The 25,535-nt window shown below is 38.8% G+C and overlaps 1 protein-coding gene and 1 long non-coding RNA gene across 3 annotated transcripts; one reads left to right on the forward strand and one right to left on the reverse strand.

The window, feature by feature from the left end:
• Positions 1-360: 360 nt before the first annotated feature.
• On the forward strand, positions 361-1,993 carry LOC102304429. The gene is made up of 5 exons (XR_317079.2): positions 361-779; positions 1,013-1,115; positions 1,222-1,245; positions 1,361-1,417; positions 1,501-1,993. It is a non-coding gene; the product is annotated as an uncharacterized LOC102304429 (long non-coding RNA).
• On the reverse strand, positions 1,902-25,535 carry sept7b (septin 7b). 2 transcript variants are annotated; one of them, XM_014340258.2, is made up of 15 exons: positions 25,395-25,535; positions 24,947-24,948; positions 22,386-22,488; positions 20,609-20,715; positions 19,522-19,622; positions 18,626-18,760; positions 14,758-14,875; positions 14,098-14,190; positions 13,904-14,000; positions 13,652-13,703; positions 12,607-12,735; positions 11,616-11,636; positions 8,553-8,688; positions 6,703-6,845; positions 1,902-3,307 (listed from the first exon to the last, which is right to left on the reverse strand). In XM_014340258.2, exons 1-15 carry the CDS (start codon positions 25,396-25,398, stop codon positions 3,268-3,270), a joined length of 1,281 nt encoding a protein of 426 aa, XP_014195744.1. In that variant the 5' UTR covers positions 25,399-25,535; the 3' UTR covers positions 1,902-3,267. The 2 variants fall into 2 exon arrangements, with proteins under 2 accessions (XP_014195744.1, XP_042084724.1); XM_042228790.1 differs by lacking the exons at positions 24,947-24,948; positions 25,395-25,535 and adding an exon at positions 23,893-24,921.

Here is a 25,535-nt window from a genome sequence, read left to right on the forward strand (position 1 = left end):
TATTTTCCTTTAATTTTTATTTATGTATTTATTTTATTTAGGACAGTGCATGTTAATGAACATAAATGTAAAAAAAAAAATTACATGAATGTAAACATACCAGATTATAGCCAAGGGCTAATTTCCATCTGTTGTCCTTAAGCATAAAAAATAGACATAATAATTCATAAAAATTCATCATTCATTCATAATAAAAGCTCCATCACCAAACTTACACATTCACACCATTCTGTTCCCAAATAAAACATTAAAACTATACAACTCATACATGATCACAAACTTGATTTGTCCATAACCAGTTTTTGACTCTTTTACTGTTAATTTAACGATTTTCCATGTGCTGTGAAGATGTTCCAATTATATCATATAGCGTAGTCTGATAAGCATTTTAGCCAGTGTTAAAGTAGTCCAGTTCAAAACATTTCTCTGAACAAGTCACACAAGGCCATTTAGAAGACGTGCAACAAGTGACTCAGAATAATTGTCGGAGATGAGCATCAGCCCTCATCTTTCACTCACACAGCTGTGCGTAAAAGCGCGCAAACGTTGCGTAAAGGGACCTCGGCACAAGAACCGTGGATGTTGCTCTCTTCATCTGAAACTCAGCAGTGAGGTGTGATCCACTTGCACACAGATATTTATTATCTGTGTTCCTGGCTAAGTACACACAGTCTGCAGTGATGGAAACGCTTAAACTTGTTTTCATTTCTGTGCTGCTTCTGTCAAACGTTTTCTGTCAAGATATGGATGCTGACATCTGGAGAGAAGACATCGAGGAGGTAAAATTTTATAAACCTGCTGGCACTTTCTTTGCTGCCAGCGTCCTTTCAGAGTACGTATAAAGAAAGTTAAAACAAAGTATGTGATTATGATTAATGCTTAGGCTCAAAACCTTTTAATGAAATAATTTCTTGGATTCGGTTTCAGGCTTGTATTGTATTTTTTCTCATATGGAAAAAAGAGAATGTTTAATATTAAACGTCTTTATTTGCTTGTGTTTGTCTCATATAAGGAAAAATGGCCAAACTCTAAAGAAATTCAAGACATTTTAGTGAGAATGATCAGAAAACCAGGATCTCGCCAACATCTTGGATTTATGGGGAGAAAGGAGTCTGGTAAGACGATATGACGGCATTTTGAACAAATTTATGCAGATTTATGTTTTAAACTGCTCATCTACCCAGAGAGAGTTCACTCATCCATTTAATTCTTCACAAACAGGAAAAACACGGACGGCACGTAAACGTAAGTTTTATAACTTTCTATTTTTTGCATTTCAGTTCAGCATTATTTCAGAGGTAAAAAAAAAAAAAAATTATATATATATATATATTTGGTGAAATGCTGATTTTCTTTCTAGGGCACAAATTTCAAACCTTTGTGGGTCTGATGGGGAAGAGAAGCTCTTGGGATTAAGGTATATTTCCCGCAACACTTTCATAAATCTAGTCTCACATCAGCTTACATTTGCCTGGTCAACTGTTGGTTTCATCCCCGCAGGAGCTCTGTGACCCGGCGTCGATTCAAGGCTGAAGATCGGAAAGAAAAACTAAATTTCCATCCGTGTGATTTGTCTCCATTCAACTTTTATAGTCTGTACATATTATTTAATGTATAAAATATATAACATATATAACAAAAAATATAACATTTAGTGCCATTGAAAATCGCCCTAACACTTAAAGTGCACAGAGCGACACCTAGTGGTAAAACAGTGTCCTATATTGCCACTATAGAAATCATTTAATAATTCAAAATTACCAGAGCACGTGTTTAAATTGAGGGGCTTTATAAAAAAATTAAATAAAAAGCATTATTTTATGTTTATGTTTCAGTCACAAAACTGGTGTTCTCCCCACTTCATAATGAGCACGTTTTCTCATAATAAATCCATCTTACTCTTCAATATCACAGGTTTATTAAGTGACTTTGTACATTACAAATGAAAAATAAAATTAAAAATACAGAGATGGAGTACATAGCCAAAGCAAAATGTGGTGTTGACTCTTCATTTCCCACTGATGGTTTCCGCAGAGTAACTGAAATAACATGTGGGCTGTTTTTATTTTATTTTTTTCAATGTGTCCAGAATCACTGTTAATATTTGGAAGTGTTTTTCTTTAACAGTGGACACGCAGCTGTCAAGTCTCTGAGGATTTTTCTAAACATACAAAAGAAGTTATTACTTCAGCTGGCTCGGTATATATAAAAATAAACTAAAGTGAAATGTAACACTTATGACAATATAAATGGTGGTCCGAGGCTAGTGAACATAGCTAAACACACAAGAAAAAGAAAGCGTTATATTTCAGGAAAAAAAAAAAAAGAAGCTTTAGCCATTTTTTGTTATCTATAAAAAGGCCCAAGGTGCATTTTCTCGTGTTTTCTACCGACAGTGTTTCGTTCTAGCCTGCTGCGCTGATGGGACGAGGGTTACAGGTTTAACAGGTACACCCAAAACCAAAACAAAACAAAGGATTCGTTAATGCCTTGTCCTTTTCTTACTTTGATACACATTTGAAGGTCAGGTTAAATGTTCATATACTTTAACTTTTCCTGTAAACAAGCATTTCAACAGAAACTGATTGTACTTGTGGGTATTTGTAGGGATGAACCGATTGTGAAACTGCGGGCCAACACAGATGTTTAAAGGTTGGGGAAATTTGGCCGCCATTTATAAAGATTATTGGTATATATTCCATATTCAGCATTTCATTATCATTCTCTAACGATTTATTCAGCACAAAATTAAAGCAAAAGATAAACATTGGCGCGGCCCCGGTAAATGATAAATCTACACACACCAGTCATTTAAAAGCAACCTTGGGAAGAAAGAAAGCAGCCGATTTGGGGGTGGAGAACAGTATTTAGTATAACAATAATAACATCAACAATAATAATAATAATAATTAAAATAATATGGAAAGTAAACATTCCTTGAGGATGATGAAGAAGATAATGGCTGTTCTTAGGCAGCCAGGGGGCTCTGCAGAGGCTGTTCTGGCCTTACATGCAGACCCCCCCCAGGCCCCCTCACACACCCACAAATGCCCCCAGTGCGCCCTCTAGCAGCTGGGAGCAGGAGCACAGCTGTGCTGGCAGACAGAGCAGGGACAGAAGAAGAGGGGGAGGAGAGCGGGGAGAAGAGGGGAGGATAGAGGAAGATTGGGAGGAGGTGGGGTAACATCAGAGCCACACACTGGTGTCCTGACTGGCAACATTGGCAAACATAAATTTCTCGAGTGGCGGTGGTCCTGCCGACTGTCCTTAAAAGATCTTGCCTTTCTTTTTGTTTTTCTCCAGGGTCCTGAAGAAGAGGGGAAAAGTCAGTGACACTTGTCCTTCAAACACTTCATGTTTATTTATATATGTAGGTTATAACTGTGTAAAACAACAAACACCACTTCATTTGATGATTGCTGAATCTTTAACAACACTGTTCAAAGTTCTTGACGCTCTGACGGAGGTTCTGTCTGCTGTGATGTGAGCCGATAAAGAAGAAACAATAAACCCATTCATATCACAACTGACTCACCTCCCTTGCCCAATTTATCCAAATCACATTTCGAGTAAAATCATCAAATAATATACAAGCTCGAAGCTCAAAGCCTGGTTTAGAGCAGGAGTGGGCAGTTAGTTTTCCCAAAGAGCTACATGAGAAACTGGGAATGTTGAGCGCCTGAACTCAGTTCTACTCAATATTAATTTTATCCCTTGATAAACTTGCACTGGTGGCCCCTTGGGAAAATCAACCCCTGGTTTAGAAGAATGAGAACCTTTAGCTGGTTCAGCTGGCTAAAGTCCATTTTCATTTTTGGCAGAATAAACAGTCTTTAGTGGGGGTGGGCGATATAAATTTGGCCAACGATAGAGATTTTGACTATATCGCTCTATCGCGATAGCGCATGTTGATGACGTCATCGAGCCGCGCCTGTTTTGGTCGAAAGCATAACAGCGGCTAAAACCATTATCATCTGCAAATTATGCCGGGCGACAGTCATAGCAAAGAGATGAAGCACTTTTGAAATATGGGGAAGGCCAAAAACTGCGCTTCCTCCACTTCCGTAACATTGATTCATTAATGTTGAATTCTCTCGCTGCTGCTCTATTCCCATGTTGTTGCAGTATATTAATAACTAACCTCGTATTGTGGATGAATAATCTCAGTTGTTCTCCTGACTGAAGTTTGGCCCGTGTATAGCATCCTGCTATGCGATTGCATTTGTCCCTGACCACCAGAATCCCTCACGTTAAATTTTATCGAGTGGAGAAAAAAAACAACACTTGGCGTTCATCCTCCAGCTTTACTGTGCTAATGTTATGCTAACATAGCTGTGTCGCTAGCAATCACGTAGCACATCATTATATACCAGTAGTCCAACTTCAGTAACCCTGCAAACGCCACTGCTGTTTAGTTTCCTGTCTTCATTTATGTTGGAAGTGGTAGCTGAGCTGTTCGTTTTAATTAGTTTCAAAAATCTCTCAGTCAGAACATGGTATAAAATGTTTAGGTGTAAACTAGCGAGCTAACTTCCTGTTAACTTTTAACTCCGTTAAATTTAATAAATTCTGTTTTCATGGATGCCTGGATGTTAAACTTAATTGTTACACCCGATAAAGCAGCAACGCTGATGATTTATTAAAGATGAAAGAATTTAGACCGGTTTGACTTTGGGATCTGAAGTAAACGGAGTAATGGACCCAGTGTTGCCAACTCCTCAGTAAGGAAAATCGCTATTGGTTGTCCTAAAAGTCGCTAGAAGTCGCTAAATGACGTCACCGCCCAATTTGCATAATTGTAACCTATGTTGTTGAGAGAGAAATAACATCGTGGAAGATACATAAAGTGAGTAAATGCATAGTTACCTTGACACAGACGACTGTCAAGGTACTTAAATTGCATAAGTATTATTTCGAGAACTACAAATTAAATTCTGATTTAGCAGATTATTGATTCATTTTTAATGTCACAATTCCAAACCCTGCTCCTTTAGCCTGGGCTTGGACCGCAGAAAGTGAAGCATTCGAATATTTAGGCTACTTTGTGTCGTGAGTGTCCTGTATCTATATAGTTGTACCCAAGAATAGTGAGATAAGATAGTTTTAAACCTTGTGATCCACAAAACAGCATAAGAGTAAAAGAGTAAAAGAAGAACTGACTGCGTTACAGCACCCGCTGCTTGTTGAGAGTAAAAGCAATACGCTTGTCTTTTTTTATAAAGGTTTTCTCGCTCTGTAATAAATTCATGTGCACATGTGGCTGTCTGCTGCTGAATATAGCGACAAAGTCGCTAAGTTGGCAACACTGAATGGACCCAGATTACTCCGTGAAGCTCCTCACTACGGCAGCCGTAATGCTCTGACAATCCATCAAGCAGTGCAGCTTACCAAAGTTGTACTAAAAAAAAATTTATACAGATTTTTGCACGCCAAAATTGATTCGAGGTCAGTAAGCACAACCAGAATTCATACATAAGGCACACTCTCGATTTTTGAGAAAGGATTTTAAGTGTGCCTTATAGTGTGGAAAATACGTTATACAGAAGAAAAGAATATATCGTGATATATATCGTTACTGCACATGCTTCAAATTATATCGCGATATGAATTTTGGGCCATATCACCCAGCCTTAGTCTTTAGCTGCTTTTTTTTTTTTAAGCTACCACTTAACAAAATTATTGACCATACATGATACTGTTGGTACCTTCTCAAAAATCCTAAGTGTTATGCTATTTTTTTCAATGTTGTGAAACATTGTCAACAATCGTTTTTGTACTTATTGCCTTTTTACTGATGTGTCATTTTAAGGGTGTGGTCTTGCATGGGTCCATAGTCTTCTGTTTAGAGGATTATAATGGAAATTTGGCCACTGTGAAGACTACAGTGATCCATTAACATGCAGTCCATGTCCAGGGACTGAAACAACCACAGTCGAGCTCACCGTGAAGAGGAAGAAGAACGAAAACAACTAGGATCAAATAAACATTGACGAGTTTCATTCATCTACACAGAAGTTCTTTCAACATTATGACTTCTGTTTTTTTCTTTTTTGCTGTTGCAAAGTAAAAGGACTAACAGCACAAACACAGCAGCAGACAGCCACATGTGCACATGAATTTATTACAGAGCGAGAATACCTTTTTTGTGTGGTCTTTAGGTTAAGTAGTTAAACTTCATTAGAAATGAAGTTAAGACATAGGAAGCTGCCTCCAAGTCCACTGTGTTTACAACACAGTGGACTGCATCTACCCTCAGCCAAAAATACCATAGAGTGCAACCCTGCTAAATACCCTAAATGGCACAAAAAAAATTTACATTCATACAACAATCTCACTCACTACACCACATTTCACTGAAGCAAAAAAACACTGCTGCAACTTTTTTACATGCATTTTTATGCTCCTGTTAGATGGTTTGCTTCCGTTTTGTTGTTTGGCCCTGAAGCTGACACACTTCCTGATAAACACACACAGCATAAAGGCTGAATCCAATCAAGTATTTAGAGAGCTGGTAGTCTGAAAAATAAACAGCATGCACTGTAATGCAGAATCTAAGAAAATGAAAAGACATAACCCACTAATCTATTTATTCCCCAACCCTGCAATGTGTGATGCATGCACAAACTTTGCATAAAGCTGAACCACAGGGTGTGACTATGATGATGCATATATACGATCTGAGCCCCGGTGTGTGTGCTGTACCTGGTGGCCTCCATCTGCTGCTGTTGCAGGCGCTGGTGGGTCTCCCAGTTTGCCCTTTCTTCCTCGAACACGCGTCTCTTGTCTTCCAACTCCTTGTGCTGAGCATCCAGGTTTTTTTTCATTTGTTCATGACGCCGTTGAAGCTAATAACAGAACAGAGGACGCTGTAAGCACTTTGGACTGAAGGCAGTGGCACACATGCAGGAAATAAGCCGAGTGCTGCGCACACACAGAAATGTGAACTGCCACTTTATCTGTGTTCCTGATACAGGCTCAGTTACACAGAAGGAGAATGAATAATCCTATAAAGAGACAATCATAGTGTCAAAGTGAGACCACGTTTTTATATTTTAATTCTTAATGTTTTCGAGCTTATGGCTAAATTTCAGTTTAGTGGCAGCTTAACACTCACAGGAGAGAAAAACACAGCTGATTAAAGAGAGAAAGAAATGAGCTGAAACTTTAACCTCGAGGGAAATTGGACAGCGAATGATCCTGAAAATCATCAGAAGCTCAATTAAATTTTTATTAGTCTGAAGGTTTTTTTATAACTTTGACTTCAACTTCTATTTAAATTACAGTGACAGATTAATTATGTAGAATATTTAATCTAACACAAAAAAGTGATGTAATTTAAATACTTTTAAGATATCAACTAGGGATGTAGCCTCAGACTACACTCTGCTATTTAATTAAAGTTTTTATATTTATATATTTATAAAGCACCAATTCCCAACACCAGTCACTGCATGGTGATTTAAATTTTAAAGGTAAAGAGCAGCACTTAACAACAGCGGTGGAAGATCTCCCAAAGCTATTTGGGGTGGAAGGGTGAAAGAGAAGAGTAAAAAGGACGAGACACAAAGCCACAGTAGTAAAGAGAAGGAAGAGGAGGGGAGGTTCTCAGTGTATCACAGGAAGTTCCAAACTAGGAGCTGGTTCCACCTGATACCTGAAGGTGCTGGCTTTTAGTAGACCTTTTAGAAACTTTAGGAACCACAAGTAAGTCTGCATTTTAAGAGCGAAGTGCTCTGATGGGACAAATGTTCAGGTCTGTAAGGTATCACAGGAACTGATCACTGAGGACTTCAGTGAGACAGAGGCTGGATGAAGGATTGACTGACATCCTCTCAACTGAGCAAATTCTCAAATAACCACTGGTGTTGTATTAATGAGACGACAAGTGCTACATCAACACCAGTCGGTGTTTGCATTTCACATATAAACCGCAAACGGGACACATCTTTTAAAACATGACTTATAGCCCGTGCTATAGAGGGCGTTGCATTTACATTTTGGTGAAACTGAGCTGTTCATGGAGAACTTTGAGCTAATAAAGACTTTAGAGAAATGCAGGAGAGAGAGTAGACTTAAGAACTGAATCCAAGTCTCAATACGTACTGTCAGAGATATGAAATGAAGGAAAATAAACATTTGTCTACACTGGTAAAATATTATCTACTTTATTAACATTATGAGCTCACTAAGTTTTGAGGATGACTCAAAGACAGAATTGGTATATTTTAATAACATTTGGTCTAATAACAGTTTTATAACTATCTGGAGCCAGTCTCCTGTCAGTAGCAGCTTGTATTAAACTGGATGTGAAGGCTATTATCTCTTCAAACATTCAAACATCTGCTTTCTAAACATTGTTTTGGGAGACGTAGGAATAAAACCTGTGTGCAAAAGAGCAACGTTCATGTGCACAAAATCAACAGCGCGCGCTCTTATAGTTCCCCTCACACGTCTAACCGCTGAAACACGTCAGCATAAGAGGAAGGAAGGAGCCCAGACAGGCAACTTCACTGCTGCATGAATTGCAGAATTCATTAGCCTGTGTGTTTTACCTCTGCTTCAGAGTCTTTGAGCTTCTGCACTTTTTCCTTGACTTTCATCTCGAAAACCTGCTCCATCTCCATCTCCATCTTCTTCATCTTAGCCACATGCTCTCGTCTCTCTTCCTCCATCTGGGCCAGAGGACTCCTGTACAGGAAGCACGCGAAAACATGCACAAACAGAAATTTAGACGTGAACTACAGAATGTGACTAGCATCATCCTACTTATCAGTATATTCAGTATTACTAATGTTTCTAATCAGTAGAATGACTTAATTATGTGAGCTTTTTTAGTCAGTTTTGTCTGCAAATTAAAGTCTCATTTCAGCATTTCCTTTCCTCCAGATACTACTGCATGCAGGCTGGAACATCACAGAGAGAGAAGCAGGACAATGCTTGAAATGTAACCATGAGATGCATCAGTTTGGATCAAACCTTAAAAGTAATTTTATTAGAACTAAATTTGTCATCTGCTGAGCTCACAGAAACAATAAATCTATACAGCACATTTTCATAACTACAAGGAAATCTCGTTACAGTATTATTCCCTTTTTTCCAAACAAAAACAACAGGAGGGAGAAAAATAGAGGCACAGGTGAAGATTTAGGAATGGAGGATCCCAGGCTGCGACAAGAACATGAAAGCAACCACAAACCAATTTTGGGAACCAGAGGAGGGATCCAAAAGTTAATGCAAGGAACCTGTGACCACTGACAGCGAGTGGAGGTGGATTAACATTAGTAAAGCTCACCAGGCTGGTTTGTTGCAGTGTAAGTGAACAGAGACCTGTCATGAAGAATGTGGAGCGGTTACCTGAGCTTACGAGGAATGTAGCTTGTGGGAATGACAACTGGAGAGACGCCCGATTTTTTTTTTTTGTCATTTTTGTAAACATTTTCTATGTTTAAGTGTTGTTTTTCCCAGGGAGGCTAAACAAATCTGAAGGGGGAAAACAAATACACCCCCCCCTCCACACACACACAAAACGTGTGCTAGTGGATGCTAGGTTCTTGCTTCTTCACGTTTTTAATATTCTTCATTTAAAAAGTATTTTCACACGGCAGCAGGAGAAGCTTTGGTGTTTTTGAAATCATCAGCTCTCAGCTGGCACAAGTTATTTTCACATTTTTCTTAATTTGAATTTACTTATTTAAAAAAGGGGCAGCAGGTATATTGTTGCATCAACGTCCACCTTCGCTGTAGCATTTGTGTCACATACTAATTATGTAACAGGATGCAGGGCCTTGTTTCTATGATGACAACCACACACATTAGGTGCTACTCAAGAAAACCAGTCGATCAGAGCCGAGCCAAGCCGATCAGAGTAGGTACTAATGGAAAAGGGGCTTTAATGAACATATTCATGTAAATATGTTTTTTTTTCCCCAGTCCTGCTGAAGCAGATTAGTTTGGAGAGTTAAAAGTCTTTAAAACTTTAAATCTTAATAGAAATGGTTTTCTCAACTCTTTAAGCCTGATACTTTCTATATTTAGTCATCATGCATGCCGCCTAACACAAATCAACATAACTTAGACATAAGTCCGGTTTTGACAAACTTTAAAATGCTAGGCTGATTGAATGAGTCAGGTTTTATAATTCTGGTCAGGTGATAGATGGATTTTCAAAGTATCTCCAAAAAGTTGATTCTGTTCATCTGGACGCAGCGTTTTGTGGGAGAAACGTTTCGTCACTCATCCAAGTGACTTCTTCAGTCTCAGATTTTCAAAGTAGACTACTCGTAAAGAAAGGCAACAGGCTGCCAGAGATATTTTTGTTTCGCATACCTGTCTGCCTCATTTCAAGAGCACGCTATAATTAGAACATTTTCAAAGCTTCACCTGCTGTCAGACTGTCCTTTCCAACAAGGAAGTGAAACTGTTACACTCCACCAGCTTATGTGGACTAAAAGCTAAACACCCAACACGAACATCTGTGGGCTGAGGTAGACTGCCTACAGTTACAAAGCATCTGCCGGCTGGTACTGTGAGAATAAATGCAGATGTCTGTTACTGTCTGCATACTATTCTGCTAATATATTTAAATAAATAGGCACACAATAAAACATTTTTGCGACAGAACAATAAGTGTTCCAGATTTATGTTTGCAGAGTGACACACATGCACCAGTCAGACTATTTTCATATCTGGTGTAGCCAGTTTTATGTGTTACAGAGGAAGTGTAATGCCCGTTTATCTAGTACACCAGAGGTTTTCAAACTGTAGGGTCACTTAAGGTGGAGTACGGATGATAAAACTAAGGTGAATATGTGCAATTTTTATCGGGAGAATAAACAACAGTTTGCTGGTGTTATCGTACTAACCTTTATTTTTTTTACTAAAATTAAAATTTGTAGTTAAATTGCTAATATTTACAACAATTGTGCAGTGTAAACCTTTATTTCTGTCTTCTAAAAGTATTAAATAAGTAAAAATAATTGCTTAAGTTGCTAATGTCAGTTAAATCTCTAAACTAACATGCATTTTTGGACTGGCATCACTTCCTTCCATGCAGAAAGTGAACTTTCTGCATCTACAGTTCTGCAAACTGTAGATGCAGAGGGAGAGTGGAGAGGTTGGAGTTGGAGACTGCAGTGGAAACAAGACCTGCAAACACTAGTATGGCTTTGCTGGACAAATTCTTCATACAGCACAACTTAAATTATATCTATGAGAAAGATACTGTTTTATTCTATGTCTATATTTTTTTTTTCTAAAAGTGATATATTGCCCAGTACTGGTAACCGCTTAAAACATCTCATGCGCAGGTCTCTGCTGCTAATCCAAGCAGCAGCAGCAGGTGGAGGCAGCAGTGACTATATAGAAGTGGAAAAATTGTCGATTGGAAAAATTGAAAGCATCACAGTCCTGGTTGGTAAACTATGGTGACCAGGAGGTGAGACCGTTCACAGTTTTCCTCCTCAAAACCTTTACTATGGAAAAAGTAGGCGGGGGCAGACCAAAGTCAACAAGGGGGATAGAAACCACCCAAATACAGCCAAAGAGGAGAGGAGAGGAAGGATGTGAAGATGAAGATGTTATAGGTCTCAAAAATACTGAAAAAAAAATTGACTTACATTCCATCAACTGTTTCAAGTCTAAAAAAAACAAAACAAAAACACAACCAAACACACAGACACAGACAGACACAAACACACACACACAAAGCATGCAATGATGAGATCATGCACTAAAATAAAACAACACTTATTAGTTTGTGACTGAAGCTATTTTTCACTGCAAAATGGAAAAACAAGTGTGGAAAAAACAAGTGTCAGCTTTGTGAGCTGCGTGTCAGACACACTCAGCCGTCGGTCAAATGTTTAGCTGTGTGTTAGCATCAGCAACATGGAGCTAGAGTTTTAGCAGTGTGTGTTAGCCATTTGCTTATGAATGTATTAATGACAATTAATCATTGTGTTTTGAATCCAAGCTTGAAATCAGTGGAAAATTAGTAGAGTGATAAACTACAATTAAAAAACAACAACAACACATCAGTATTTTTCACAAATCGCGATCACAAGGTTCAGTGAAAGAAGTCATCCTCCAGCTTTGTCTTTCCCTGTTGCCTGGAACCAATATACTTAAATAAAATAAGGATATGATTACATAATGTGATAACACAGCCATCTGCAGTCTCCTATGTGGCAAATGTTCATCCCACTGCTTTCAGAAATCTATTCCACTTAAGTTAACACATGCAAATTTGAAAAATTAAGCTTATGTAAAGTCCAAAACACATGAAATATCAAAAAGTATGCATGAAATGGGTTCAACACAAAACTGCAACACATTCTGCAACATCAGAGTCAGCAGAAATCAACTTGATTCTATTAACTTAATTAAAATACACTATCTACACTGTGTGTGCTCTAAACATACAATGCTTTCTGGTATACCCTTCCTTCAGTGCTATGCATTAGCTTCATTATATGTGATACTAAATCCAGAAGGCTTTAAAATTTAGGTTGAAAAACGCAGCTGTTACTCGGGCAGTTTAACAGCAGAGGTAACCTCAACCCCTTTAGCTACAATTGATGTGTCTAGTGCCTTTTGTCTAGGACTTACTTGGTGGATAGCTGTCCTTTAGCCTTGTTGTTGTCCACTCCATTGTAGGTGACAGCGGCCAGCTTCCTGCTGCGATAGTTTTCATAATGGACATTGTTTGTCACGTCTTTCAGGTCCTGCATGTGAGTTCTGGGGTGAAAAAAGAAGAACATATATACTTTAACTGCGCTTCGAGTTATACTATTTTTTTTTAAATGTTCTTAATGATAATCGTAGTTACTTTGAAAAACGTGCAACATTATCAGTTGAGGATGAACTGGCTTAAACTGCAGCTGGTGATGCAGAAGATCACCAGAGCAGAAAGGGGACATACATTGTATGTACATACATTAGCTGCAGTCTAAACTGGTAGGCTGGACCCAATTTTTTTTATATCCAACTAAACCTTAAATGTTAAATGAAAAAAAAAAAAAAAAAAAAAAAAAAAAAGGTTATAGAGGAACACAAAAACCAACTTAAGTGATATAGGGCCTCAGGAAATGTCTTTAGTTACAGTCTTAGTCACTGTGGTGAAATACCCTGGAGAGACTTTTGTGCAGGTGTTTAACGAGACTGGGAACTTTTAACATTTTAAACCACTACTTAAAAAAAACAATAACAAAAAAACCCCCACTACAAACAATTAAAAATAGATCTTTAAAAACTGAAGTAAACACGAAAACCATCTAGTCAATCAAAAATTCAAAACAAAATTACAAAAACAGGTAATGGTGGAAAAATGATACATTAACTATCTGAACCCCGGGTTAACCCCGTACCAGTGTGAGACAAGATTCTCTCTGCGAAAGCAACTAAGTGAAACTGATATTACACCAGTGTGCCTGGCAAGGGAAACATGAGATGGGACAGGCCAGAACAAAACTTTCAAAATAAGACCGGGCTGGTTGTCCAGTCACTGATTGTGTTCTTTGAAAAAGAATATTTGGGGTTTTTTTAGATTATGAAAATTTAAAAACACCAAAGCAATGCACTAATGAGTGATGTAATAAGGTCTATGTGTAGGAAACAAGGGTTATATTATGAGGTCTTTTTTATTCTTCAGTACCTGATGAGCATATCCCTGAGGATGGTGAAGTCGCAGTGGTCACTGTTTTCAACTGTAATGAAAAGTAAGACATCAGTCAGTTATCAGGATAAATTTTTTTTACATAATCTTGTTTGTAGCTTAGACTCAAGTAACAGTTGCAGTCTAATCCAATAAACAGAGAAACATGCATGCACATGTTTCTAGGAACTCTGTCCGATCATAAGACTCTTCATTTGCTTAGATGCATTTATTACACATTCTGTCTCTTACCTTCTGCAACCCCCCAGGGGTACTGTCTCCCTCTAACTCTCTTGCCGTTCACTTCGATGATGGTGTTGCTGCCTACCACAGCTAGTGGCAACTTGTCCTAGCAAAAAACAAAGCATTTACCCTCAATGATTTTTTTTTGTTTAAGTATTTCAAGTAGATGAACCTGTGGTTACAACACACTAGAAGCCACTTACTTTTATTTTTTTGACCAATCTGTTTTCCTCCTCGTCATCCGTCTCAGGAAACTCATAAATCTTTATTTTATGTTCCTGGATTTCCCTCATGATCTATCAGGAGGAAAAAAGGCCATTTAACCATTTTCTTGTCTGTCAGAATGACTTAACAAGAGGTACAACGTCAGGGTGTCATTTGTAATGTGTCTGTTCAGAGGACGGTTTATATTGGTAACTGTAACATTTTGTGGGGGGGGGGGAATTCCAACCAGGTGAGTGTTAAGTTGTCTTTGACACCAGCTACATTTGTAACACAAAGTTAAGTTTACAATGTTGGCCAAAACAGAAGACTGATCTTACGGCGGATTGATGACATTTTTTTAACAAAAAGGAAAAAGAACCTTAAAACACATATATACACACACACACACAAAGGTTGTGTAGACCTACTACCACCATGCTCAGGACACTACATAGCAACGCAGTGCTAAATTTAGCTCTCTGCAATACCACCTTGTTTTTGTATTCACTGACAAATGCAACACCAAACATGGTGTTTTCTACTCTATTATCATTCGGCATCAGTCATGCCAATGACCACAAGGGAATTTAAAATAAATAAATAAAGGAGCCTCTGACATAGTTGTTCTGCAGGACTTTGCAGCTGTGGAAACCACTGACCTGCTTCTTAAACTGCTGGCATTCCTCAGGGGTGAGAGTGTCTGCTTTAGCGATGAGGGGTATCACATTCACTTTCTCATGCAACCGTTTCATAAACTCGATGTCGAGGGGCTTCAGTCTGCAGAGATCAAAATACAGCTTTACATTTCATTGAAATAATGCCAGACGTTTACAGACACAATGACTCAGTGCAGCACATTAAAGCATAAAATAAACTGCCAAACTACTGTTGTGTGTACTCCTCGCTATATTTAGAAGCTACTAGGATAGTTGAGGGCAGACTGGTTTTTGACTACGGCTTCTTGATCGGCTCTTTTGTAGACTAGATAAGTTGAGCTAAACTAAATATAGAACTCCTTTACACCTTATGTTTGTAATATCTGGGAATATGACCTCTCAGTCATGGGGAGGCATTGCTATTTTTGGTTGTTTATGAGCTGGAGAAATACCCCAGTACCTTTGGATTTCACTTTGTATTTTATTATCAAACACAATCATGTCTTCTATTGATTCTTTGAGGTTAAAGTCTAAATGTGCCTTGAAATAGAATATGATGCTTTAAGAGAAGACTGATATCATGTGGTTATGCAGGCTTGTATACAACACAGTGCTGCTCTTAAACTCTTTGAGACAATCTGCAATGCAGCAATGAAAAGCTACTTAATTGAGTCCATTTCATAAAGGAAGTTCGTATGGGTGAAAACACACAGGTAATCTGGACTTTGATAATACATTAAACAATGCAGACAGTTTATTGGCACATGCTGAGTGATAATTTAGCGACTTCACACAAAGATCACAGAAATCACGCATTAAATTCCTGAAAACAGGGTCAGAAGGTGTGGAGTTTCCCCAACTTTGACTCCACACAAAATAACCACAGGAATTTCAGTCCATCAACGCCCTCTGTGATTTAACACCAGTCTGGCTAAGCTAAACGTGTCCCAGATTTATCTCTTTACTGAGAAGAAAATAATGTGGAACCCAGACAGACATATTTCCCACACTGTCTTGTACAAATATTGTTACATATTTTATCAAAGAAAGGGAGGGAGAAAGGAAATCATAAGTGGTACAGCATTAGCAAAACTGGTATTGAAATAAGTTCATTTTAATGAATACATTTCAAAAGCCATATAATTCTTCTAAACATCAGGGTTAAATCGTGTTAAATAATCAAGAGCTCAAATAAGACCAGAATAACTGATCTTGTGCTGTGCTGATAAAAGTATTTTTTAACCCAATATTTGTCATTCATGTCTCTGAAGAAAAATTAAGGCATGACTATAATTCAGGATGCGTTCTTTGTGCGATTCTGGGACTTTACAGATGTATAAATCCTAATGCTAATATCCTTTAAGTTTTTGCAATTTTTTAGTTAATTTATTCTGAATCATTTCCAGGGAGACCTTATCTTAAAAAAATAAGCATTTAGCTTGCACAAAATCAGTCTGACAAAACAAACAGCCAATCAGATAAAAGAAAACATGTCAACTTATGCAAATGTCAGCCAATACAAATATGTAGCCAGTTAGTGTTTCCCTAAAACTATCCAAAAGAAAAACAGATGGACGGGAAAAAAAATTCAGTTTTATGTTAATAATGTAATGTACTCGCATTTATAAAGTGCTTTTCTAGTCTTACCGACCACTCAAGGTTCTTCAGACTACAAGACGCATTTTTAACTACATATTGAAAAGCACATTATTCTGTCACTCTATCCAGCTCACATCCAGGGACAATTTAGAATCGCCAGTTAACCTAAAATGTATGTCTTTGGATTTATGGAGGAAACCACTCTGCCCGCACACGCGCCACAGGGAAAAAACCGGCAAGCTCCACACAGAAAGGCCCCAGCACTAACTGCTACGCCACACACGTCACCAATGATGCAGGAAAGGATTTAAATATACTGACCCAATTATGTAAAGGTATCATGTAAATTAATATTGATAATATGACCTAGATTTAATATTATACATAATTCATGCATTAGTGTAATTTGGATCCAAAAAAAATTGTGGTAAAAATTGAAGGATGGAAATGTTACCATTATATTAACTGCTATTCATCATTGACCGACCACCCTTGGTACAAATTACACTTTGCACTTTGTTAAAGAGAGCGATTCTGCTTTACTACCACAATGGCAGGAAACTGTTCGCACCTACAGTACACACCACAGAAGAGACTCTGCTGTTAACTTAAACCCTGCACTGTCCACATCACTTTATACACTATTACAGTGAGTCACTTTTATGTCATCTGACATCTGCTGTGCTTGTTTTCTTCCTATATTTAGTTACTTTGTACCCACTCTGTAACACTGCTTGCTAAAAATCTAATAGCTGCAAAAAAAAAAAAAAAAAATCAATAGCATCCTACAGCAAAATCCACAACCACTCAAGTTTCCCTTGTATTTTAAATAAAGTCTTCCTGGATGCTAATCTTGCAATACTTTGAAGTCTTGAACTGAATTGAGTGATTTATGAGACTTTTCTAGACCTGCAGATAACCTTGACGTCACATCAGCCCCTCAAACCCCAAAGGAAAACCAGGGTTTAGCTGCGGGGGTTGTGAATGCCAGAGCATATCACAATGTTGGAGGTCATTGTGCGGCTGTGTGAGAGCAGTCAGCTCTGTTATGAAGGGGTGCTCTGTGAGTGTGCAGTTGTGTTTATGCCAGAGCATACGCTGCCCATCCTCAAGGATAAAAGTAAAGCTTGTGTGAGTACAGATCGCGGGCTTGTACAAACACAATGTCTCACAGAAAGCAGACGAGGACACAAAGGAGGACAGAGCCTGGTTCACAGTTTACAGTAGGTCATGATCAGCAGATTGAAAGGCATGTGAGTAAGCAGCGATATTTGCATATTAATGAAATCTGCAAAGCCACACAGCAGACACAATAAGGTCAACAGATGTGACAGAGAGCAACCATTCACTTTAAAAGGAATAAAACCAACTCGTGCATTTAAATACATTTTTAAGAGGTTTTTATCTTGTTCCCCCCCGAGGGCAGGAAATAACCACTAGAGTTTCTCACGTTCACTACTCTCACACTTTCTCATCTTTAACCAACATGCATCATCCATGACACGTAGACACACATAGAAAAAAGGCCATATGAGCACACCAGCCTGTTATAGAAGACATGGTAGCTTATGAATGATAAACATTATAATTAAAATTCCACAGTCATCTTTTTGTCATCAGTATCATCTGCCGGGCATTGAGCCAGCGTCTCAGTATTGCTTAGAACCCCCACACACTTATTTCTCCTTTTAACAGGCCCACTTTTAACCCTTATTTTGCAAGTCAGGCTGACTCAGTCTCACATTATCACTCACAACAACAGCTGGGGGTGGGGGAGTCTAGTTGTAGGAGAAAAATAATGTCAAGATATGAATTTACTGCAGAAATTTAAGCAGTCCAACATGACTACCGCTCAATGCTGTTAGTTTCAGAAGCAGTACGCACATCTAGCACCTCCGTGAAAGCCATATTAAGTGAAAATGCTCAGGGAGGAAATGCTACACTACCGACCGTTCTCTGAATTTTCCAGGCTGCACAATGATCTCAACCAGCAACCTTTTCTTCCACTCACAACCCTGCTTCACTGACCTTTGAGGCACTACTGACCCTTCATTTCCCTCCTTACACTATTTCCTCTCACTGTTCACCCTTCCCCTTACTACCTTTTCCCTTTTCCAGTCCAATGCTTTTCATCCGCTAACTTCAAACCCAACAATCATGTGGCAGTTTAAGAGGTTAATTCTCTCTGGATATGCTTGTAGTAGCATTGTATAGTGTTAAAAGAGGTTCTTGATAACAGTTGTCTTTAACGGAATCTGTGTCCTAGACTCACCCATGTCCTGAAGGGGCAATGAAGTAAAGGCAGCAGTGGATTCGGCTGTCGGGCATCTGCCTTCTATTCACTCGAGATTCTGAGTTGAGGTAATCCTCGAATTTGCTGTCAATGTGGTCGATGACTGGCTGCCAGCTGTGTAATACAAATTACAGCTTCAGTTAAGTTATTGCTGGGTCTTTGTTTCTTAACAGGGAAACATTTCACTAGTGGACTCGAGTGACAAAGGTGCACATAAACCATTTTATGATTATTCCTTGGATAAAAGCTGTTTCAGCAGGAATGTATCACTTTTTAAGATAGGTCAATTAGATTGCTCTTTATAAATAATCACACAGGTATAATCAGGTATAAGTGGACTTTAGGAGTCTGAAATTGCCAAGAACTGTTTTCTTTCCCCCCTTCTATCTCATTTGTTATTTTCAAAATGACAGGGTCATCAGACCAGCTTTTATCATGTTCTGTCCAAGTTGTATGTGGCAAAATGTAATGAAGTTAAAGGATCATATTTAACAAGTGTGTGTCTATAAAACAACTCTGGAGTCTTTGGTCTGTCATGATAAATGTGTCACTACAATTATCTGATGTTCTACATTATATATAAGTCAAAGAAGTGTGAAGAAGTTTTTCAGGTGTATATTTCACCTCCCCATAGTGAGAAATAGATATTAAGAATAAAAAGTTGATCAAGTGGTTTAAATAGGTGAAATTTATTAATGTGATTCTGGCAGATAATGGGATTTTTCACAATAATGAGCCAAAAAGACAAACATACAAAGCACTTGAATCCACTTTTGAAATCTGCGGAACTGCTGCACCCTTCTTCTGATGCAGGAATGTCAGAGAGTAGCTTTGATATTTTAAGGATTACAAATGAAGGTGGTGGTGACCCTTACCAATTACTATTATCGACAGCATCTCCAAACCCTGGGGTGTCAACTATTGTAAGCAGCAGCTGGACACCGCCTTCCTTTATTAAAACTTTCGACTGCTCCACCTGTCAACGAAGAAAGAATGACAGGAATGCTAAGTTTTACTTCTCCCATAAACTGCGCCTTTGAAACCAAACCTGTTTAGTAGGTAATGAAAACACAGTATGGAAGGAGTGGTGTAAAATGATCGTCACGTTAAGGTAAGTGTATCTAAGATTTCAAAACTCATACAGAAAATATTTGGCAATGGGCAGCATGTAGCAACATGCCTTCACATATTGTGCTATTGATAACTATTCTGAAAAACCAGAAAGGCTTTGAAGCAAGAGTCACACAGCACTTTAGGCTTTTAGGATCTAGGATGGTGTTTTGTAATCAAGGAAGATTAACATGAAGTCATGTGGTCAGCTGACGGAAAGTCTGACTTGTTCAAACAATTGTGAGAATAATTTCACAAACTGGGAGAAAAATTTAAAAATAACAAAACCTTTTCAACACCCCATGACTCTCCCCAGCTTCCAATATTCAGATACATTTCATGATGACAAACACCATAGTAAAAACCATATTTTTTTTTTCTTAATTGCTCAATCTGCATGGCATACATTCAGGCTTTTAAGACTTTTTAGTGTAGTATTTTAATATCCCATTTTGTTTAGAAAAAAAACGTTACATGCATCACCCCCAAAAAGCTGCCTGGTATTAAATAATAGCAGAGTCTGACAGTGATCCTTCAGCTTTACCACGTCTATCACATATAGGACAATGAATGAAAATATCTAAATTTAATCTCGTGTTTATTATCAGTACCTCTCTGGATATAGCGGTCCCAATGATAACTGCAATATTTAAACAATAAAAACTCAAATTATCTGCAGTGGAACATTTTCTTTAACATCTGATTCAGGTCTGCTGCCACAAGGACAGATAAAGAAAAACTTTTATACCACAACACCTGTATTGATTAAAGATAAAGTGATATTATTTCAGCCCAGCACATGCTGTTGCAGGTTTAACTGATTTTAAAAGAGATATTTTTGTCAGTGTGTACCTGCACAGTCTTTTTGATTCTGTTTGATGGTCCAGGATACTCTGCTGAATACAGGTCTGTTAGGAACAGAGAGTTGATCAATGTGGACTTGCCCAGTCCAGATTCACCTGTAAAAAAACAAACAAAAAAAAAAAACCCAAAACAAAACATAGTGAGATTGTGAGACACAGTATCACTCAGAATAAGAGGTTTAAAATCACTTGTAATACAGCTATACAAAGTCTACTGCTGGCATCTTCCACACAAGAAAAGACCATGTGTCTAACTGGGGATGCAAGTAACATTTGCCCAAGACATTGATCCATTTGGGTTACCAGTTAAAAGGCTAAGAAAACAACATGAACAATGGCTCTTGTTATGTGCAGCTGGCTGGCTGTGGAGTCCGGGAGACTTCTCATGCTTGGTTTTCCATTGTGCGTCCAGTGTCCAAGCTCCCAGAGAAAAGGATCATTAGTGGAAACGACCACTGGCACTGCCCGACTTTGCTGATGGCCATAAGTCAATATTTAACGAGCCACCATTTATGCCAGAGCTACAAGCAAAGGGTAATGTGTGGAGCTCGTACTGTGTCATCGGTTTGTTGTACATTTTATCACCGTACGCAACCATGAGCGAGAAACTGCGATCTGAATGCCTGACAAGCCTGTGAAATGAGCTGCTGAACAGGTTGTTGGGTCATGTGATTTTATGAGGCATGCAGAGATTTGCCAGCCAGCCAGCCACCGGTGGTGATGCCATCTCAATTTCTCCTTGTGCTTCCCTTTATCTTTTATCCTTGACTCCTATCACACCGCGCTGGTGACGCATTGCGTTGTATGTGAACAGCACTGCAGGGACATGTGGGCTCGCAGCTAGTTGGAGCCAAGAAAAGCTGAGTGTGAGTGTGTCCGTGAAAGCGGGTGATACCATAAAAACAATAGCCACCATTTAAGCAACAGAAAGCCCAGAGGACCTCCTCTTCTTTCCTTGTTGCAAAGCCATTTGTTTAATCTTTTCAGCAATTATCCCCAAAATGAAGATATTTGTTACAAACAGAGCGAAGCATTCACAGCCCCCAGAGGCCCACTTGGTCACTATCCAACAGCAATAGAAGTGAGGGGGGAGCAAAAGTGATCTTCTACTTCAACTATCTAATAACAACATTTAAGAGACAGCTCACTAACAGGTTTGAACATTTATAAGCAGCAATAATTAAAGCCAGTAAAGAAAACTGTGCATTGTTAATGCAACGAGAGACGTCACTCTCGTAGCATTAACAACGCACAGTTTTCTTTACTGGCTTTACTTAGATGCATGCTGGGTTTGAATTCTCTTGGTCCCACCACAGGAAATGGCTTTGACCCTAGGATACACTGTCCCTCCAAATACGGCCTCATCAGCCAAGGAGGATCTTGGCACAGCGTCAACCACCACATCCGAGCGCTGTAAAAGAATGTCTGCATTTCTGATTTGCTGAGTGCACTTTTAGATAACTCCAACCCAAATGCTTCTTTGCTGAGAGACAGTGTCAAAGATCTGACATCGAGATGAATTCGAACAGGAATGCAATCTGCGCCCCTCCTCTTTGACTCAGCAATTAACACTACAAAGCTGGGGGTCTGTCCCTTGTGTATAAATATGGCTGTGTATACACACACAAACCCGTCTCTCTCTCTCTCTCTCTCTCTAAAACAAACCACACAGTGAAGGATGTTAAAATGCCAACCGCAAAGAATACAATGAAATGATTCAAACAAAACAAGGGAAAACTTGAGTGGCGAGCAGCGTGTGTTCTTACCCACGACCATCAGGGTGAACTCAAAGCCCCTCTTCACCGACTTCCTATAGACTTGATTCGGGAGGCTTGCAAAGCCAACATATCCTTCTAGGTTCTTCTGTTGCTGTAAGAAAGTAAAAAAAAAAATTAAACCACAAAGAAATCTAATTTTCTAAAGTGTAAAACAAAAAGTCATGAACAAACTATGTTGCCTGAATTGAAACGGACTCTCCACTGTGTTGGATTAAGAAGAAAAAAGTATATTCTCACATCTTTATTATGCAACTGATTAAGTTTACACTGAAAGTATTCAGAAGCCACAATATTCAAGATGTGTTATAAATTTAAACCATTAAGCCCAGAATGGAGCTGTACACATACACATCAATGTTGGGCCCTTTATCAGCCGTGATTTCATGCGTGATATGAATATTTCAAATACCTACATACTGGTGAATAGACTAAACATCCACAAGGGCTTTCAAAGTCGTTTAAATGTATTACACTGTTGGCCACTAGCTAATGAGTGTGTTTAGTGTATCAGCTGTGTACCCTTATCGCTCATGGCTTGAACCATAAAACTCATATACCTTAATACAAAACAACAATACATACTCTAAAATTAACTCTAGTCAACAGGGCATGACACAGACTCTAAAACAAAAAACTCTCTCTAAAGCTATAAAAATTGCCATGAATGGCATGCTGGGTAATGTTAGCAAGCCAGGTAGCATTTGGGAGGGGCTCCATTGCTGAGTTTAAGAACAATACAGACAGATGGAGGATAAAGAAAGGGGAGCAGAGCTGCCCGGAGACAGGGGCCGTGTCTGCTGTTGGGAAGGTTTAAAGTTTTAAACGAAAGAACCTGTTTTGCTTCCTTTCTGGTCATGCTGATTCTGTGCTGAAATTTCACACAGTGACAGAAGACCAGGCAACGCAAAGACAATGTGCTATTCAAGGCTAACTGGTGTTTCTACCTGGAGGCAAAATCATTTGGGCAACAAAGTTTGGAAGACTATGTTCAAAAAGAGTTTAATTCAAAGTAGCTTTTGAGGCAGAATTTGTTTAACGGCAACAAAAAGGTGCCATTACATCTAAGTTAAAGGTATAACAGGCAGAATGACTCTAGAGCCTTGTGCGAAATATTTCCTTTAAAATCAAAACTTAAGAGTAGGCTTTTTAAAATGTTTTTAATTGGATATACGTCTGACAAAAAATTTCATTTTAAAACTATATAAAGATCCAGTTACACTAAAATATTTAAAATAATACCACGACACACCCTGAAAATACCACAAAAATTTTCTTTATAATGTCCAGCATAAGTTAATACCACCATAGTTTATTTTTGTCAATGTTCTGTCTTGTTCAGTCACTTGTCTTTGGTTTTCCACAGTAAAAAGGAAAAACAATATCAAGCATCACACATTCTGGTTTGTATTCTGAGAAGCTTATCTACAAAAGACTGCTGAAAAAAATACTGCAGTCCAGTTACATTTCAGGCATGAAACATATTTTTTATACTTACAGCTGTTTGGCATTGATGGATGTAATGAAATCCCAGCATGTGCAGGAAGAGCCAACATTTCCAGGGACACAAAGAAACACAGGGGAGTGCACAGGAAGACAAACAAAAAAATAATTTAGAAATCTCAGGCAACCTGACAAACCAACTATCCTGTCTCCAGAATCAGCTTCTTTAGTTGTGAGGCCTGCAGGCAAAATAATTCACGATCTAAGCAATACAAGCCCGTTTTTGCTCCTGTAATGTCAGTAGCACCATAAAGCAAGCTTCACCAACTGCTGCAGATTTTTCTTTTTGCCTGTGGCTATAAGAGTATTTCTGCTTCTTACACCAAAGCATCTCCTGCCCACCAACAGCAGCCCACGTGTCTTTTGTGTGATACCAAGACATAATGTGCTGATTTGCCTACCAGAAATGCAATTTAATTTCAGCCGTATCATACTGCCTTAGTTTTGGAAATACTGTAAATTAGGTTTTGCAGACAGGCATTACCAAACAGGTCATTTTTTTAAGTATGAAAATATGAGAACCGACATTTTAAAACTACAACCGTGTGTTTCCTTTCCGGTATTTCGTGATAGGGCTGCTAAAGGAAGTGGTGGCAGGTGAAAGCTAAAGTTTGCTTGTGCAGATTTTAGAAAGCTCTGCTCCGTAGAACACCAAATCTGGTGTTTCAGTTTGACACAGCGACACGGGGGTGGGGGAGCAGGTACAGCATTCTGACTTAGAGGCCACGGTCTGAAGCTAATGAACTTAAAAGTCAAAACATGAACTCTGAGGTACTAGATCCACTTTAATCCAGATTAGATGGCAGCATTGCCTTCCTCCCCCTCCTAACTTGCCACATCCCCCAGAGTTGGCTTTGACTGCCTAACCCAGATACTCCAATCATGGGAGTTTGATCAAATTATTGATCACGCACTAATGCAGCACCCATTCCTGGCTAAAAAGAGCTTTAAAAATTATGGCTTTGCGACTGCGACACACACTCTTTTCTACATAGTGCTACTTAATTCTTTCACACGTTTAGAAAAAATGCTAAACCGAAAACCACAACAGCTCAACGCTTCTTGAGGTTGAAAGCATGCAACTTAGCATTAACGTGAGCTGTTTAAATCCGAAATACGACACCAACTTAGCTCATTAGACAAAGTACTAACATTTGTAGACAGGCTTTGTAAAAACAGTGACCGGTGGTTAAGGTGTTAGCACATAAAACACATAGAAACGTTTAATGGGAGACTTTGTCGAAGAGCTTAAGACAGGAAATGACACTCCCGTTAGGTTATGCAGCCTGCTCGCGAACCGAGGCTAACAACTAGCTAGCTACAATCCTACTGGAGGCGGGCGACTGGGCGTTGGTTGCTCAGACAACTACACAAGCTAAACCAAGCGAAAGCCAAAATGTTAAATAGTGAATTCCGTTAACTGAAATCATCACGGTTACAGTTTAAAACAATGTTTTCTGAAAAATTTGTGACATTAGCTGCCTGTAGCGTTCTCACCCATAACGTTGACGCTCCCTGCCGTCTCAAACACCGATCATTCACAAGCCGACATTCCCCTCACTGCTTTTGCTTGAGTTACGCACAAAGAGGCACGCAGCGCCTCCCACACTCCACGAAACTATGCCAAAAATGAGACGT

This window comes from Haplochromis burtoni, unplaced genomic scaffold, assembly GCF_018398535.1.
Source record: "Haplochromis burtoni strain Fernald_Lab_line unplaced genomic scaffold, NCSU_Asbu1 Contig_351, whole genome shotgun sequence".
Taxonomy (NCBI): Eukaryota; Metazoa; Chordata; class Actinopteri; order Cichliformes; family Cichlidae; genus Haplochromis; species Haplochromis burtoni.

Coding starts and splice junctions, on each gene's coding strand:
- sept7b (XM_042228790.1), bottom strand. CDS start 23,931: ATGCTGGGATTTCATTACATCCATCAATGCCAAACAGCT. Junction 18,761..19,521: donor GCTGTCGATAATAGTAATTG/GTAAGGGTCACC, acceptor TGTATTACACAG/CTGGCAGCCAGTCATCGACC. Junction 3,308..6,702: donor CAGCAGATGGAGGCCACCAG/GTACAGCACACA, acceptor CCTCTTCTTCAG/GACCCTGGAGAAAAACAAAA.